We start from the raw sequence: 17,921 nt of genomic DNA, 5'->3' as shown, positions 1-17,921 counted from the left end.
CCCCGACATCTCTCTCCTCCCCAACCCCGGACATTCTCTCTCCTCCCCAAACCCCCCCCCCACCCCGGACATTCTCTCTCCTCCCCAACCCCCCCCCAGACATTCTCTCTCCTCCCCAACCCCCCCCCCACCCCAGACATTCTCTCTCCTCCCCAACCCCTCCCACCCCAGACATTCTCTCTCCTCCCCAACCCCCACCCCAGACATTCTCTCTCCCCCCCACCCCGGACATTCTCTCTCCCCCCAACCCCCCCCCCGGACATTCTCTCTCCTCCCAACCCCCCACCCCATACATTCTCTCTCCTCCCCAACCCCCCACCCCAGACATTCTCTCTCCTCCCCAATCCCCCCCCCCCCCCACCCCGGACATTCTCTCTCCTCCTCAACCCCCCCCCCCCCGGACATTCTCTCTCCTCCCCAACCCCCCACCCCGGACATTCTCTCTCCTCCCCAACCCCCCACCCCAGACATTCTCTCTCCTCCCCAACCCCCCCCCACCCTGGACATTCTCTCTCCTCCCCAACCCCCCCCCCACCCCGGACATTCTCTCTCCTCCCCAACCCCCCCCACCCCGGACATTCTCTCTTCTCCCCAACCCCCCACCCCGGACATTCTCTCTCCTCCCCAAACCCCCCCCACCCCCGACATTCTCTCTCCTCCCCAACCCCCCCCCCCACCCTGGACATACTCTCTCCTCCCCAAACCCCCCCCAGACATTCTCTCTCCTCCCCAACCCCCCCCCACCCCAGACATTCTCTCTCCTCCCCAACCCCTCCCACCCCAGACATTCTCTCTCCTCCCCAACCCCCACCCCAGACATTCTCTCTCCTCCCCAACTCCCCCCCACCCCGGACATTCTCTCTCCCCCCCAACCCCCCCCCTGGACATTCTCTCTCCTTCCCAACCCCCCACCCCAGACATTCTCTCTCCTCCCCAACCCCCCACCCCAGACATTCTCTCTCCTCCCCAACCCCCCACCCCAGACATTCTCTCTCCTCCCCAATCCCCCCCCCACCCCGGACATTCTCTCTCCTCCCCAACCCCCCACCCCAGACATTCTCTCTCCTCCCCAACCCCCCCCCCCACCCTGGACATGCTCTCTCCTCCCCAACCCCGGACATTCTCTCTCCTCCCCAAACCCCCCCCCCACCCCGGACATTCTCTCTCCTCCCCACCCCCCCCAGACATTCTCTCTCCTCCCCAACCCCCCCCACCCCAGACATTCTCTCTCCTCCCCAACCCCTCCCACCCCAGACATTCTCTCTCCTCCCCAACCCCCACCCCAGACATTCTCTCTCCCCCCCACCCCGGACATTCTCTCTCCCCCCCAACCCCCCCCCCCGGACATTCTCTCTCCTCCCCCCCCCACCCAGACATTCTCTCTCCTCCCCAACCCCCCCCCCGACATTCTCTCCCCCACTTCCTTCCCAACCCCCCCCAGACATTCTCTCTCCTCCCCAACCCCCCCCCCAGACATTCTCTCTCCTCCCCAATCCAGACATTCTCTCTCCTCCCCAACCCCCCCCACCACTGACTTTCTCTGTCCTCCTCAACCCCCCCCCCCCGGACATTCTCTCTCCTCCCCAACCCCCCACCCCGGACATTCTCTCTCCTCCCCAACCCCCCACCCCAGACATTCTCTCTCCTCCCCAACCCCCCCCCACCCTGGACATTCTCTCTCCTCCCCAACCCCCCCCCCACCCCGGACATTCTCTCTCCTCCCCAACCCCCCCCACCCCAGACATTCTCTCTCCTCCCCAACCCCCCCCCGGACATTCTCTCTCCTCCCCAACCCCACCCACCCCAGACATTCTCTCTACTCCCCAACCCCCATCCCAGACATTCTCTCTCCTCCCCAACCCCCCCCACCCCAGACATTCTCTCTCCTCCCCAACCCCCCCCCCACCCCGGACATTCTCTCTCCTCCCCAACCCCCCCCCACCCCGGACATTCTCTCTCCTCCCCCCACCCCGGACATTCTCTCTCCTCCCCAAACCCCCCCCCCACCCCGGACATTCTCTCTCCTCCCCAACCCCCCCCCACCCCGGACAATCTCTCTCCTCCCCAACCCCCCCCCACCCCAGACATTCTCTCTCCTCCCCAACCCCTCCCACCCCAGACATTCTCTCTCCTCCCCAACCCCCACCTCAGACATTCTCTCTCCTCCCCAACTCCCCCCCACCCCGGACATTCTCTCTCCCCCCCAACCCCCCCCTGGACATTCTCTCTCCTTCCCAACCCCCCACCCCAGACATTCTCTCTCCTCCCCAACCCCCCACCCCAAAACATTCTCTCTCCTCCCCAACCCCCCACCCCAGACATTCTCTCTCCTCCCCAATCCCCCCCCCACCCCGGACATTCTCTCTCCTCCCCAACCCCCCACCCCAGACATTCTCTCTCCTCCCCAACCCTCCCCCACCCTGGACATTCTCTCTCCTCCCCAACCCCCCCCCCACCCCGGACATTCTCTCTCCTCCCCAACCCCCCACCCCGGACATTCTCTCTCCTCCCCAACCCCCCATCCCAGACATTCTCTCTCCTCCCCAACCCCCCCCACCCCAGACATTCTCTCTTCTCCCCAACCCCCCCCCGGACATTCTCTCTCCTCCCCAACCCCCCACCCCAGACATTCTCTCTCCTCCCCAACCCCCCCCACCCCAGACATTCTCTCTCCTCCCCAACCCCCCCCACCCCAGACATTCTCTCTCCTCCCCAACCCCCCCCACCCCAGACATTCTCCTCCCCAACCCCCCCCCACCCCAGACATTCTCTCTCCTCCCCAACCCCCCCCCGGACATTCTCTCTCCTCCCCAACCCCCCCCCCACCCCAGACATTCTCTCTCCTCCCCAACCCCCCCCCCACCCCGGACATTCTCTCTCCCCCCCACCCCGGACATTCTCTCTCCTCCCCAACCCCCCACCCCAGACATTCTCTCTCCTCCCCAACCCCCCCCCCACCCCGGACATTCTCCCTCCTCCCCAATCCCCACCACCCCAGACATTCTCTCTTCCCCCCCCAACCCCCCCCGGACATTCTCTCTCCTCCCCAACCCCCCCCAACGCAAACATTCTCTCTCCTCCCCAACCCCCCATCCCAGACATTCTCTCTCCTCCCCAACCCCCCCCACCCCAGACATTCTCTCTCCTCCCCAACCCCCCCCACCCCAGACATTCTCTCTCCTCCCCAACCCCCCCCACCCCAGACATTCTCTCTCCTCCCCAACCCCCCCCACCCCGGACATTCTCTCTCCTCCCCAACCCCCCCCCCCGGACATTCTCTCTCCTCCCCAACCCCTCACCCAAGACATTCTCTCTCCTCCCCAATCCCCCCCCCCATCCCGGACATTCTTTCTCCTCCTCAAACCCCCCCCGGACATTCTCTCTCCTCCCCAACCCCCCACCCCGGACATTCTCTCTCCTCCCCAACCCCCCATCCCAGACATTCTCTCTCCTCCCCAACCCCCCCCACCCCAGACATTCTCTCTCCTCCCCAACCCCCCCCTCGGACATTCTCTCTCCTCCCCAACCCCCCACCCCAGACATTCTCTCTCCTCCCCAACCCCCCCCCACCCCAGACATTCTCTCTCCTCCCCAACCCCCCCACCCCGGACATTCTCTCTCCCCCCCACCCCAGACATTCTCTCTACTCCCCAACCCCCATCCCAGACATTCTCTCTCCTCCCCAACCCCCCCACCCCAGACATTCTCTCTCCTCCCCAACCCCCCCCCCCACCCCGGACATTCTCTCTCCTCCCCAACCCCCCCCCACCCCGGACATTCTCTCTCCTCCCCCCACCCCGGACATTCTCTCTCCTCCCCAAACCCCCCCCCCACCCCGGACATTCTCTCTCCTCCCCAAACCCCCCCCCACCACGGACATTCTCTCTCCTCCCCAACCCCCCCCAGACATTCTCTCTCCTCCCCAACTCCCCCCCCACCCCAGACATTCTCTCTCCTCCCCAACCCCTCCCACCCCAGACATTCTCTCTCCTCCCCAACCCCCACCTCAGACATTCTCTCTCCTCCCCAACTCCCCCCCACCCCGGACATTCTCTCTCCCCCCCAACCCCCCCCTGGACATTCTCTCTCCTTCCCAACCCCCCACCCCAGACATTCTCTCTCCTCCCCAACCCCCCACCCCAAAACATTCTCTCTCCTCCCCAACCCCCCACCCCAGACATTCTCTCTCCTCCCCAATCCCCCCCCCCACCCCGGACATTCTCTCTCCTCCCCAACCCCCCACCCCAGACATTCTCTCTCCTCCCCAACCCCCCCCCCACCCTGGACATTCTCTCTCCTCCCCAACCGCCCCCCCACCCCGGACATTCTCTCTCCTCCCCAACCCCCCCCACCCCAGACATTCTCTCTCCTCCCCAACCCCCCCCACCCCAGACATTCTCTCTCCTCCCCAACCCCCCCCACCCCAGACATTCTCTCTCCTCCCCAACCCCCCCCACCCCAGACATTCTCTCTCCTCCCCAACCCCCCCCCGGACATTCTCTCTCCTCCCCAACCCCCCCCCCACCCCAGACATTCTCTCTCCTCCCCAACCCCCCCCCCACCCCGGACATTCTCTCTCCCCCCCACCCCGGACATTCTCTCTCCCCCCCACCCCAGACATTCTCTCTCCTCCCCAACCCCCCCCCACCCCGGACATTCTCTCTCCTCCCCAATCCCCACCACCCCAGACATTCTCTCTCCCCCCCAACCCCCCCCCGGACATTCTCTCTCCTCCCCAACCCCCCCCACCCCAAACATTCTCTCTCCTCCCCAACCCCCCCCACCCCAGACATTCTCTCTCCTCCCCAACCCCCCCCACCCCAGACATTCTCTCTCCTCCCCAACCCCCCCCACCCCAGACATTCTCTCTCCTCCCCAACCCCCCACCCCAGACATTCTCTCTCCCCCCCAACCCCCCCCCGGACATTCTCTCTCCCCCCCACCCCGGACATTCTCTCTCCTCCCCAACCCCTCCCACCCCAGACATTCTCTCTCCTACCCAACCCCCACCCCAGACATTCTCTCTCCTCCCCAACTCCCCCCCCCACCCCGGACATTCTCTCTCCCCCCCAACCCCCCCCCGGACATTCTCTCTCCTTCCCAACCCCCCACCCCAGACATTCTCTCTCCTCCCCAACCCCCCCCCCCACCCCGGACATTCTCTCTCCTCCCCAACCCCCCCCCACCCCGGACATTCTCTCTCCTCCCCCCACCCCGGACATTCTCTCTCCTCCCCAAACCCCCCCCCCACCCCGGACATTCTCTCTCCTCCCCAAACCCCCCCCCACCACGGACATTCTCTCTCCTCCCCAACCCCCCCCAGACATTCTCTCTCCTCCCCAACTCCCCCCCCACCCCAGACATTCTCTCTCCTCCCCAACCCCTCCCACCCCAGACATTCTCTCTCCTCCCCAACCCCCACCTCAGACATTCTCTCTCCTCCCCAACTCCCCCCCACCCCGGACATTCTCTCTCCCCCCCAACCCCCCCCTGGACATTCTCTCTCCTTCCCAACCCCCCACCCCAGACATTCTCTCTCCTCCCCAACCCCCCACCCCAAAACATTCTCTCTCCTCCCCAACCCCCCACCCCAGACATTCTCTCTCCTCCCCAATCCCCCCCCCCACCCCGGACATTCTCTCTCCTCCCCAACCCCCCACCCCAGACATTCTCTCTCCTCCCCAACCCCCCCCCCACCCTGGACATTCTCTCTCCTCCCCAACCGCCCCCCCACCCCGGACATTCTCTCTCCTCCCCAACCCCCCCCACCCCAGACATTCTCTCTCCTCCCCAACCCCCCCCACCCCAGACATTCTCTCTCCTCCCCAACCCCCCCCACCCCAGACATTCTCTCTCCTCCCCAACCCCCCCCACCCCAGACATTCTCTCTCCTCCCCAACCCCCCCCCGGACATTCTCTCTCCTCCCCAACCCCCCCCCCACCCCAGACATTCTCTCTCCTCCCCAACCCCCCCCCCACCCCGGACATTCTCTCTCCCCCCCACCCCGGACATTCTCTCTCCCCCCCACCCCAGACATTCTCTCTCCTCCCCAACCCCCCCCCACCCCGGACATTCTCTCTCCTCCCCAATCCCCACCACCCCAGACATTCTCTCTCCCCCCCAACCCCCCCCCGGACATTCTCTCTCCTCCCCAACCCCCCCCACCCCAAACATTCTCTCTCCTCCCCAACCCCCCCCACCCCAGACATTCTCTCTCCTCCCCAACCCCCCCCACCCCAGACATTCTCTCTCCTCCCCAACCCCCCCCACCCCAGACATTCTCTCTCCTCCCCCACCCCCCACCCCAGACATTCTCTCTCCCCCCCAACCCCCCCCCGGACATTCTCTCTCCCCCCCCACCCCGGACATTCTCTCTCCTCCCCAACCCCTCCCACCCCAGACATTCTCTCTCCTACCCAACCCCCACCCCAGACATTCTCTCTCCTCCCCAACTCCCCCCCCCACCCCGGACATTCTCTCTCCCCCCCAACCCCCCCCCGGACATTCTCTCTCCTTCCCAACCCCCCACCCCAGACATTCTCTCTCCTCCCCAACCCCCCACCCCAGACATTCTCTCTCCTCCCCAACCCCCCCACCCCAGACATTCTCTCTCCTCCCCAACCCCCCCCACCCCAGACATTCTCTCTCCTCCCCAACCCCCCCCACCCCAGACATTCTCTCTCCCCCCCACCCCCCCCCCAGACATTCTCTCTCCTCCCCAATACCCCCCCACCTCAGACATTCTCTCTCCTCCCCAAACCCCCCCCCCCCCGGACATTCTCTCTCCTCCCCAAACCCCCCCCCCCACCCCGGACATTCTCTCTCCTCCCCAACCCCCCCCCCAGACATTCTCTCTCCTCCCCAACCCCCCCCACCCCAGACATTCTCTCTCCTCCCCAACCCCTCCCACCCCAGACATTCTCTCTCCTCCCCAACCCCCACCCCAGACATTCTCTCTCCCCCCCACCCCGGACATTCTCTCTCCCCCCCAACCCCCCCCGGACATTCTCTCTCCTTCCCAACCCCCCACCCCAGACATTCTCTCTCCTACCCAACCCCCCACCCCAGACATTCTCTCTCCTCCCCAATCCCCCCCCCCACCCCGGACATTCTCTCTCCTCCTCAACCCCCCCCCCGGACATTCTCTCTCCTCCCCAACCCCCCACCCCGGACATTCTCTCTCCTCCCCAACCCCCCACCCCAGACATTCTCTCTCCTCCCCAACCCCCCCCCCACCCTGGACATTCTCTCTCCTCCCCAACCCCCCCCCCACCCCGGACATTCTCTCTCCTCCCCAACCCCCCCCCACCCCAGACATTCTCTCTCCTCCCCAACCCCCCCACCCCAGACATTCTCTCTCCTCCCCAACCCCCCCCACCCCAGACATTCTCCTCCCCAACCCCCCCCCCGCCCCAGACATTCTCTCTCCTCCCCAACCCCCCCCCCGGACATTCTCTCTCCTCCCCACCCCCCCCCCCCACCCCAGACATTCTCTCTCCTCCCCAAAACCCCCCCCCCCACCCCGGACATTCTCTCTCCCCCCCAACCCGGACATTCTCTCTCCCCCCCACCCCGGACATTCTCTCTCCTCCCCAACCCCCCCCCCACCCCGGACATTCTCTCTCCTCCCCAATCCCCACCACCCCAGACATTCTCTCTCCCCCCCCCAACCCCCCCCCCGGACATTCTCTCTCCTCCCCAACCCCCCCCACCCCAAACATTCTCTCTCCTCCCCAACCCCCCCCACCCCAGACATTCTCTCTCCTCCCCAACCCCCCCCCACCCCAGACATTCTCTCTCCTCCCCAACCCCCCCCCACCCCAGACATTCTCTCTCCTCCCCAACCCCCCCCACCCCAGACATTCTCTCTCCTCCCCAACCCCCCCCACCCCGGACATTCTCTCTCCTCCCCAACCCCCCCCCCGGACATTCTCTCTCCTCCCCAACCCCCCACCCCAGACATTCTCTCTCCCCCCCAACCCCCCCCGGACATTCTCTCTCCCCCCCCCACCCCGGACATTCTCTCTCCTCCCCAACCCCTCCCACCCCAGACATTCTCTCTCCTACCCAACCCCCACCCCAGACATTCTCTCTCCTCCCCAACTCCCCCCCCCACCCCGGACATTCTCTCTCCCCCCCAACCCCCCCCCGGACATTCTCTCTCCTTCCCAACCCCCCACCCCAGACATTCTCTCTCCTCCCCAACCCCCCACCCCAGACATTCTCTCTCCTGTCCAACCCCCCCCCCACCCCAGACATTCTCTCTCCTCCCCAACACCCCCCAACCCCACACCCCAGACATTCTCTCTCCTCCCCAACACCCCCCACCCCAGACATTCTCTCTCCTCCCCAACCCCCACCCCAGACATTCTCTCTCCTCCTCAACCCCCCCACCCCAGACATTCTCTCTCCTCCCCAACCCCCACCCCAGACATTCTCTCTCCTCCCCAACCCCCTCCACCCCAGACATTCTCTCTCCTCCCCAACCCCCCCCACCCCGGACATTCTCTCTCCTCCCCAACCCCCCCCCCACCCCGGACATTCTCTCTCCTCCCCAACCCCGGACATTCTCTCTCCTCCCCAAACCCCCCCCCCACCCCGGACATTCTCTCTCCTCCCCAACCCCCCCCCAGACATTCTCTCTCCTCCCCAACCCCCCCCCCACCCCAGACATTCTCTCTCCTCCCCAACCCCTCCCACCCCAGACATTCTCTCTCCTCCCCAACCCCCACCCCAGACATTCTCTCTCCCCCCCACCCCGGACATTCTCTCTCCCCCCCAACCCCCCCCGGACAATTCTCTCTCCTTCCCAACCCCCCACCCCAGACATTCTCTCTCCTCCCCAACCCCCCCCCCAGACATTCTCTCTCCTCCCCAATCCCCACCCCCCCCCACCCCGGACATTCTCTCTCCTCCTCAACCCCCCCCCCCGGACATTCTCTCTCCTCCTCAACCCCCCCCCCGGACATTCTCTCTCCTCCCCAACCCCCCCCCCGGACATTCTCTCTCCTCCCCAACCCCCCACCCCAGACATTCTCTCTCCTCCCCAACCCCCCCCCCACCCTGGACATTCTCTCTCCTCCCCAACCCCCCCCCACCCCGGACATTCTCTCTCCTCCCCAACCCCCCCCCACCCCAGACATTCTCTCTCCTCCCCAACCCCCCCACCCCAGACATTCTCTCTCCTCCCCAACCCCCCCCACCCCAAACATTCTCTCTCCTCCCCAACCCCCCCCACCCCAGACATTCTCTCTCCTCCCCAACCCACCCCCACCCCAGACATTCTCTCTCCTCCCCAACCCCCCCCCACCCCAGACATTCTCTCTCCTCCCCAACCCCCCCCACCCCAGACATTCTCTCTCCTCCCCAACCCCCCCCACCCCGGACATTCTCTCTCCTCCCCAACCCCCCCCCCGGACATTCTCTCTCCTCCCCAACCCCCCACCCCAGACATTCTCTCTCCCCCCCAACCCCCCCCGGACATTCTCTCTCCCCCCCCACCCCGGACATTCTCTCTCCTCCCCAACCCCTCCCACCCCAGACATTCTCTCTCCTACCCAACCCCCACCCCAGACATTCTCTCTCCTCCCCAACTCCCCCCCCCACCCCGGACATTCTCTCTCCCCCCCAACCCCCCCCCGGACATTCTCTCTCCTTCCCAACCCCCCACCCCAGACATTCTCTCTCCTCCCCAACCCCCCACCCCAGACATTCTCTCTCCTCCCCAACCCCCCACCCAAGACATTCTCTCTCCTCCCCAATCCCCCCCCCCACCCCGGACATTCTCTCTCCTCCTCAAACCCCCCCCGGACATTCTCTCTCCTCCCCAACCCCCCACCCCGGACATTCTCTCTCCTCCCCAACCCCCCATCCCAGACATTCTCTCTCCTGTCCAACCCCCCCCCCCACCCCAGACATTCTCTCTCCTCCCCAACACCCCCCAACCCCACACCCCAGACATTCTCTCTCCTCCCCAACACCCCCCACCCCAGACATTCTCTCTCCTCCCCAACCCCCACCCCAGACATTCTCTCTCCTCCCCAACCCCCCCACCCCAGACATTCTCTCTCCTCCCCAACCCCCACCCCAGACATTCTCTCTCCTCCCCAACCCCCTCCACCCCAGACATTCTCTCTCCTCCCCAACCCCCCCCACCCCGGACATTCTCTCTCCTCCCCAACCCCCCCCCACCCCGGACATTCTCTCTCCTCCCCAACCCCGGACATTCTCTCTCCTCCCCAAACCCCCCCCCCACCCCGGACATTCTCTCTCCTCCCCAACCCCCCCCCAGACATTCTCTCTCCTCCCCAACCCCCCCCCCACCCCAGACATTCTCTCTCCTCCCCAACCCCTCCCACCCCAGACATTCTCTCTCCTCCCCAACCCCCACCCCAGACATTCTCTCTCCCCCCCACCCCGGACATTCTCTCTCCCCCCCAACCCCCCCCGGACATTCTCTCTCCTTCCCAACCCCCCACCCCATACATTCTCTCTCCTCCCCAACCCCCCACCCCAGACATTCTCTCTCCTCCCCAATCCCCACCCCCCCCCACCCCGGACATTCTCTCTCCTCCTCAACCCCCCCCCCCGGACATTCTCTCTCCTCCCCAACCCCCCACCCCGGACATTCTCTCTCCTCCCCAACCCCCCACCCCAGACATTCTCTCTCCTCCCCAACCCCCCCCCACCCTGGACATTCTCTCTCCTCCCCAACCCCCCCCCCACCCCGGACATTCTCTCTCCTCCCCAACCCCCCCCACCCCGGACATTCTCTCTTCTCCCCCCACCCCGGACATTCTCTCTCCTCCCCAAACCCCCCCCACCCCCGACATTCTCTCTCCTCCCCAACCCCCCCCCACCCTGGACATACTCTCTCCTCCCCAAACCCCCCCCAGACATTCTCTCTCCTCCCCAACCCCCCCCCACCCCAGACATCTCTCTCCTCCCCAACCCCTCCCACCCCAGACATTCTCTCTCCTCCCCAACCCCCACCCCAGACATTCTCTCTCCTCCCCAACCCCCCCCCACCCTGGACATGCTCTCTCCTCCCCAACCCCGGACATTCTCTCTCCTCCCCAAACCCCCCCCCCACCCCGGACATTCTCTCTCCTCCCACCCCCCCCATCTCTCTCCTCCCCACCCCCCCAGACATTCTCTCTCCTCCCCAACCCCCCACCCCAGACATTCTCTCTCCTCCCCAACCCCCCCCACCCCAGACATTCTCTCTCCTCCCCAACCCCCACCCCAGACATTCTCTCTCCCCCCCACCCCGGACATTCTCTCTCCCCCCCAACCCCCCCCCCGGACATTCTCTCTCCTTCCCAACCCCCCCCCCAGACATTCTCTCTCCTCCCCAACCCCCCACCCCAGACATTCTCTCTCCTCCCCAATCCCCCCCCCCCACCCCGGACATTCTCTCTCCTCCCCAACCCCCCCCCCCGGACATTCTCTCTCCTCCCCAACCCCCCACCCCGGACATTCTCTCTCCTCCCCAACCCCCCACCCCAGACATTCTCTCTCCTCCCCAACCCCCCCCCACCCTGGACATTCTCTCTCCTCCCCAACCCCCCCCCACCCCGGACATTCTCTCTCCTCCCCAACCCCCCCCACCCCAGACATTCTCTCTCCTCCCCAACCCCCCCCTCGGACATTCTCTCTCCTCCCCAACCCCACCCACCCCAGACATTCTCTCTACTCCCCAACCCCCATCCCAGACATTCTCTCTCCTCCCCAACCCCCCCCACCCCAGACATTCTCTCTCCTCCCCAACCCCCCCCCCCACCCCGGACATTCTCTCTCCTCCCCAACCCCCCCCCCCACCCCGGACATTCTCTCTCCTCCCCAACCCCCCCCACCCCGGACATTCTCTCTCCTCCCCAAACCCCCCCCCACCCCGGACATTCTCTCTCCTCCCCAACCCCCCCCCACCCCGGACATTCTCTCTCCTCCCCAACCCCCCCCCACCCCAGACATTCTCTCTCCTCCCCAACCCCTCCCACCCCAGACATTCTCTCTCCTCCCCAACCCCCACCTCAGACATTCTCTCTCCTCCCCAACTCCCCCCCACCCCGGACATTCTCTCTCCCCCCCAACCCCCCCCTGGACATTCTCTCTCCTTCCCAACCCCCCACCCCAGACATTCTCTCTCCTCCCCAACCCCCCACCCCAAAACATTCTCTCTCCTCCCCAACCCCCCACCCCAGACATTCTCTCTCCTCCCCAATCCCCCCCCCACCCCGGACATTCTCTCTCCTCCCCAACCCCCCACCCCAGACATTCTCTCTCCTCCCCAACCCTCCCCCACCCTGGACATTCTCTCTCCTCCCCAACCCCCCCCCCCACCCCGGACATTCTCTCTCCTCCCCAACCCCCCACCCCGGACATTCTCTCTCCTCCCCAACCCCCCATCCCAGACATTCTCTCTCCTCCCCAACCCCCCCCACCCCAGACATTCTCTCTTCTCCCCAACCCCCCCCCGGACATTCTCTCTCCTCCCCAACCCCCCACCCCAGACATTCTCTCTCCTCCCCAACCCCCCCCACCCCAGACATTCTCTCTCCTCCCCAACCCCCCCCACCCCAGACATTCTCTCTCCTCCCCAACCCCCCCCACCCCAGACATTCTCCTCCCCAACCCCCCCCCACCCCAGACATTCTCTCTCCTCCCCAACCCCCCCCCGGACATTCTCTCTCCTCCCCCCCCCCCACCCCAGACATTCTCTCTCCTCCCCAACCCCCCCCCCACCCCGGTCATTCTCTCTCCCCCCCACCCCGGACATTCTCTCTCCCCCCACCCCAGACATTCTCTCTCCTCCCCAACCCCCCCCCCACCCCGGACATTCTCCCTCCTCCCCAATCCCCACCACCCCAGACATTCTCTCTTCCCCCCCCAACCCCCCCCGGACATTCTCTCTCCTCCCCAACCCCCCCCCAACGCAAACATTCTCTCTCCTCCCCAACCCCCCCCACCCCAGACATTCTCTCTCCTCCCCAACCCCCCCCACCCCAGACATTCTCTCTCCTCCCCAACCCCCCCCACCCCAGACATTCTCTCTCCTCCCCAACCCCCCCCACCCCAGACATTCTCTCTCCTCCCCAACCCCCCCCACCCCGGACATTCTCTCTCCTCCCCAACCCCCCCCCCCGGACATTCTCTCTCCTCCCCAACCCCTCACCCAAGACATTCTCTCTCCTCCCCAATCCCCCCCCCCATCCCGGACATTCTTTCTCCTCCTCAAACCCCCCCCGGACATTCTCTCTCCTCCCCAACCCCCCACCCCGGACATTCTCTCTCCTCCCCAACCCCCCATCCCAGACATTCTCTCTCCTCCCCAACCCCCCCCACCCCAGACATTCTCTCTCCTCCCCAACCCCCCCCTCGGACATTCTCTCTCCTCCCCAACCCCCCACCCCAGACATTCTCTCTCCTCCCCAACCCCCCCCCCACCCCAGACATTCTCTCTCCTCCCCAACCCCCCCACCCCGGACATTCTCTCTCCCCCCACCCCAGACATTCTCTCTACTCCCCAACCCCCATCCCAGACATTCTCTCTCCTCCCCAACCCCCCCACCCCAGACATTCTCTCTCCTCCCCAACCCCCCCCCCCACCCCGGACATTCTCTCTCCTCCCCAACCCCCCCCCACCCCGGACATTCTCTCTCCTCCCCCCACCCCGGACATTCTCTCTCCTCCCCAAACCCCCCCCCCACCCCGGACATTCTCTCTCCTCCCCAAACCCCCCCCCACCACGGACATTCTCTCTCCTCCCCAACCCCCCCCAGACATTCTCTCTCCTCCCCAACTCCCCCCCCACCCCAGACATTCTCTCTCCTCCCCAACCCCTCCCACCCCAGACATTCTCTCTCCTCCCCAACCCCCACCTCAGACATTCTCTCTCCTCCCCAACTCCCCCCCACCCCGGACATTCTCTCTCCCCCCCAACCCCCCCCTGGACATTCTCTCTCCTTCCCAACCCCCCACCCCAGACATTCTCTCTCCTCCCCAACCCCCCACCCCAAAACATTCTCTCTCCTCCCCAACCCCCCACCCCAGACATTCTCTCTCCTCCCCAATCCCCCCCCCCACCCCGGACATTCTCTCTCCTCCCCAACCCCCCACCCCAGACATTCTCTCTCCTCCCCAACCCCCCCCCCACCCTGGACATTCTCTCTCCTCCCCAACCGCCCCCCCACCCCGGACATTCTCTCTCCTCCCCAACCCCCCCCACCCCAGACATTCTCTCTCCTCCCCAACCCCCCCCACCCCAGACATTCTCTCTCCTCCCCAACCCCCCCCACCCCAGACATTCTCTCTCCTCCCCAACCCCCCCCACCCCAGACATTCTCTCTCCTCCCCAACCCCCCCCCGGACATTCTCTCTCCTCCCCAACCCCCCCCCCACCCCAGACATTCTCTCTCCTCCCCAACCCCCCCCCCACCCCGGACATTCTCTCTCCCCCCACCCCGGACATTCTCTCTCCCCCCCACCCCAGACATTCTCTCTCCTCCCCAACCCCCCCCCACCCCGGACATTCTCTCTCCTCCCCAATCCCCACCACCCCAGACATTCTCTCTCCCCCCCAACCCCCCCCCGGACATTCTCTCTCCTCCCCAACCCCCCCCACCCCAAACATTCTCTCTCCTCCCCAACCCCCCCCACCCCAGACATTCTCTCTCCTCCCCAACCCCCCCCACCCCAGACATTCTCTCTCCTCCCCAACCCCCCCCACCCCAGACATTCTCTCTCCTCCCCAACCCCCCACCCCAGACATTCTCTCTCCCCCCCAACCCCCCCCCCGGACATTCTCTCTCCCCCCCACCCCGGACATTCTCTCTCCTCCCCAACCCCTCCCACCCCAGACATTCTCTCTCCTACCCAACCCCCACCCCAGACATTCTCTCTCCTCCCCAACTCCCCCCCCCACCCCGGACATTCTCTCTCCCCCCCAACCCCCCCCCGGACATTCTCTCTCCTTCCCAACCCCCCACCCCAGACATTCTCTCTCCTCCCCAACCCCCCACCCCAGACATTCTCTCTCCTCCCCAACCCCCCCACCCCAGACATTCTCTCTCCTCCCCAACCCCCCCCACCCCAGACATTCTCTCTCCTCCCCAACCCCCCCCACCCCAGACATTCTCTCTCCCCCCCACCCCCCCCCCAGACATTCTCTCTCCTCCCCAATACCCCCCCACCTCAGACATTCTCTCTCCTCCCCAAACCCCCCCCCCGGACATTCTCTCTCCTCCCCAACCCCCCCCACCCCAGACATTCTCCTCCCCAACCCCCCCCCACCCCAGACCTTCTCTCTCCTTCCCAACCCCCCCCCCCGGACATTCTCTCTCCTCCCCAACCCCCCCCCCACCCCAGACATTCTCTCTCCTCCCCAACCCCGCCCCCCACCCCGGACATTCTCTCTCCCCCCCACCCCGGACATTCTCTCACCCCCCCACCCCAGACATTCTCTCTCCTCCCCAACCCCCCCCCCACCCCGGACATTCTCCCTCCTCCCCAATCCCCACCACCCCAGACATTCTCTCTTCCCCCCCCAACCCCCCCCGGACATTCTCTCTCCTCCCCAACCCCCCCCACCCCAAACATTCTCTCTCCTCCCCAACCCCCCCCACCCCAGACATTCTCTCTCCTCCCCAACCCCCCCCACCCCAGACATTCTCTCTCCTCCCCAACCCCCCCCACCCCAGACATTCTCTCTCCTCCCCAACCCCCCCCACCCCAGACATTCTCTCTCCTCCCCAACCCCCCCCACCCCGGACATTCTCTCTCCTCCCCAACCCCCCCCCCCGGACATTCTCTCTCCTCCCCAACCCCCCACCCCAGACATTCTCTCTCCCCCCCCAACCCCCCCCCGGACATTCTCTCTCCTCCCCAACCCCCCACCCCAGACATTCTCTCTCCTCCCCAACCCCTCCCACCCCAGACTTTCTCTCTCCTACCCAACCCCCACCCCAGACATTCTCTCTCCTCCCCAACTCCCCCCCCCACCCCGGACATTCTCTCTCCCCCCCAACCCCCCCCCGGACATTCTCTCTCCTTCCCAACCCCCCACCCCAGACATTCTCTCTCCTCCCCAACCCCCCACCCCAGACATTCTCTCTCCTCCCCAACCCCCCACCCAAGACATTCTCTCTCCTCCCCAATCCCCCCCCCCATCCCGGACATTCTCTCTCCTCCTCAAACCCCCCCCCGGACATTCTCTCTCCTCCCCAACCCCCCACCCCGGACATTCTCTCTCCTCCCCAACCCCCCATCCCAGACATTCTCTCTCCTCCCCAACCCCCCCCACCCCAGACATTCTCTCTCCTCCCCAACCCCCCCCCGGACATTCTCTCTCCTCCCCAACCCCCCACCCCAGACATTCTCTCTCCTCCCCAACCACCCCCCACCCCAGACATTCTCTCTCCTCCCCAACCCCCCCCACCCCGGACATTCTCTCTCCCCCCCACCCCAGACATTCTCTCTACTCCCCAACCCCCATCCCAGACATTCTCTCTCCTCCCCAACCCCCCCACCCCAGACATTCTCCTCCCCAACCCCCCCCCACCCCGGACATTCTCTCTCCTCCCCAACCCCCCCCCACCCCGGACATTCTCTCTCCTCCCCCCACCCCGGACATTCTCTCTCCTCCCCAAACCCCCCCCCACCCCGGACATTCTCTCTCCTCCCCAACCCCCCCCCCCACCCCGGACATTCTCTCTCCTCCCCAACCCCCCCCAGACATTCTCTCTCCTCCCCAACTCCCCCCCCACCCCAGACATTCTCTCTCCTCCCCAACCCCTCCCACCCCAGACATTCTCTCTCCTCCCCAACCCCCACCTCAGACATTCTCTCTCCTCCCCAACTCCCCCCCACCCCGGACATTCTCTCTCCCCCCCAACCCCCCCCTGGACATTCTCTCTCCTTCCCAACCCCCCACCCCAGACATTCTCTCTCCTCCCCAACCCCCCACCCCAAAACATTCTCTCTCCTCCCCAACCCCCCACCCCAGACATTCTCTCTCCTCCCCAATCCCCCCCCCACCCCGGACATTCTCTCTCCTCCCCAACCCCCCACCCCAGACATTCTCTCTCCTCCCCAACCCCCCCCCACCCTGGACATTCTCTCTCCTCCCCAACCGCCCCCCCACCCCGGACATTCTCTCTCCTCCCCAACCCCCCCCACCCCAGACATTCTCTCTCCTCCCCAACCCCCCCCACCCCAGACATTCTCTCTCCTCCCCAACCCCCCCCACCCCAGACATTCTCTCTCCTCCCCAACCCCCCCCACCCCAGACATTCTCTCGCCTCCCCAACCCCCCCCCCGGACATTCTCTCTCCTCCCCAACCCCCCCCACCCCAAACATTCTCTCTCCTCCCCAACCCCCCCCACCCCAGACATTCTCTCTCCTCCCCAACCCCCCCCACCCCAGACATTCTCTCTCCTCCCCAACCCCCCCCACCCCAGACATTCTCTCTCCTCCCCAACCCCCCCCACCCCAGACATTCTCTCTCCTCCCCAACCCCCCCCACCCCAGACATTCTCTCTCCTCCCCAACCCCCCCCCCGGACATTCTCTCTCCTCCCCAACCCCCCACCCCAGACATTCTCTCTCCCCCCCAACCCCCCCCGGACATTCTCTCTCCCCCCCCACCCCGGACATTCTCTCTCCTCCCCAACCCCTCCCACCCCAGACATTCTCTCTCCTACCCAACCCCCACCCCAGACATTCTCTCTCCTCCCCAACTCCCCCCCCCACCCCGGACATTCTCTCTCCCCCCCAACCCCCCCCCCCGGACATTCTCTCTCCTTCCCAACCCCCCACCCCAGACATTCTCTCTCCTCCCCAACCCCCCACCCCAGACATTCTCTCTCCTCCCCAACCCCCCCCACCCCAGACATTCTCTCTCCTCCCCAACCCCCCCCACCCC

The 17,921-nt window shown here is 65.7% G+C and overlaps 1 protein-coding gene across 1 annotated transcript in view; it reads right to left on the bottom strand.

Moving 5' to 3' along the window:
* The window catches only part of LOC134353527 (sarcoplasmic/endoplasmic reticulum calcium ATPase 1-like), a 43,597-nt gene extending 27,626 nt beyond the window's left edge, over window positions 1-15,971 (bottom strand). Inside the window, exon 1 of the mRNA XM_063061526.1 lies at window positions 15,952-15,971. Coding sequence (XP_062917596.1) covers window positions 15,952-15,971 — 20 coding nt within the window. The remainder of the gene's footprint in view (window positions 1-15,951) is intronic.
* Window positions 15,972-17,921: the final 1,950 nt, after the last annotated feature.

This window comes from Mobula hypostoma, chromosome 11, assembly GCF_963921235.1.
Source record: "Mobula hypostoma chromosome 11, sMobHyp1.1, whole genome shotgun sequence".
In the NCBI taxonomy this organism is placed as follows: Eukaryota; Metazoa; Chordata; class Chondrichthyes; order Myliobatiformes; family Myliobatidae; genus Mobula; species Mobula hypostoma.
Note: the sequence above shows the minus strand (reverse complement) of the source record. Positions and strands in the feature narration are given on the sequence as shown.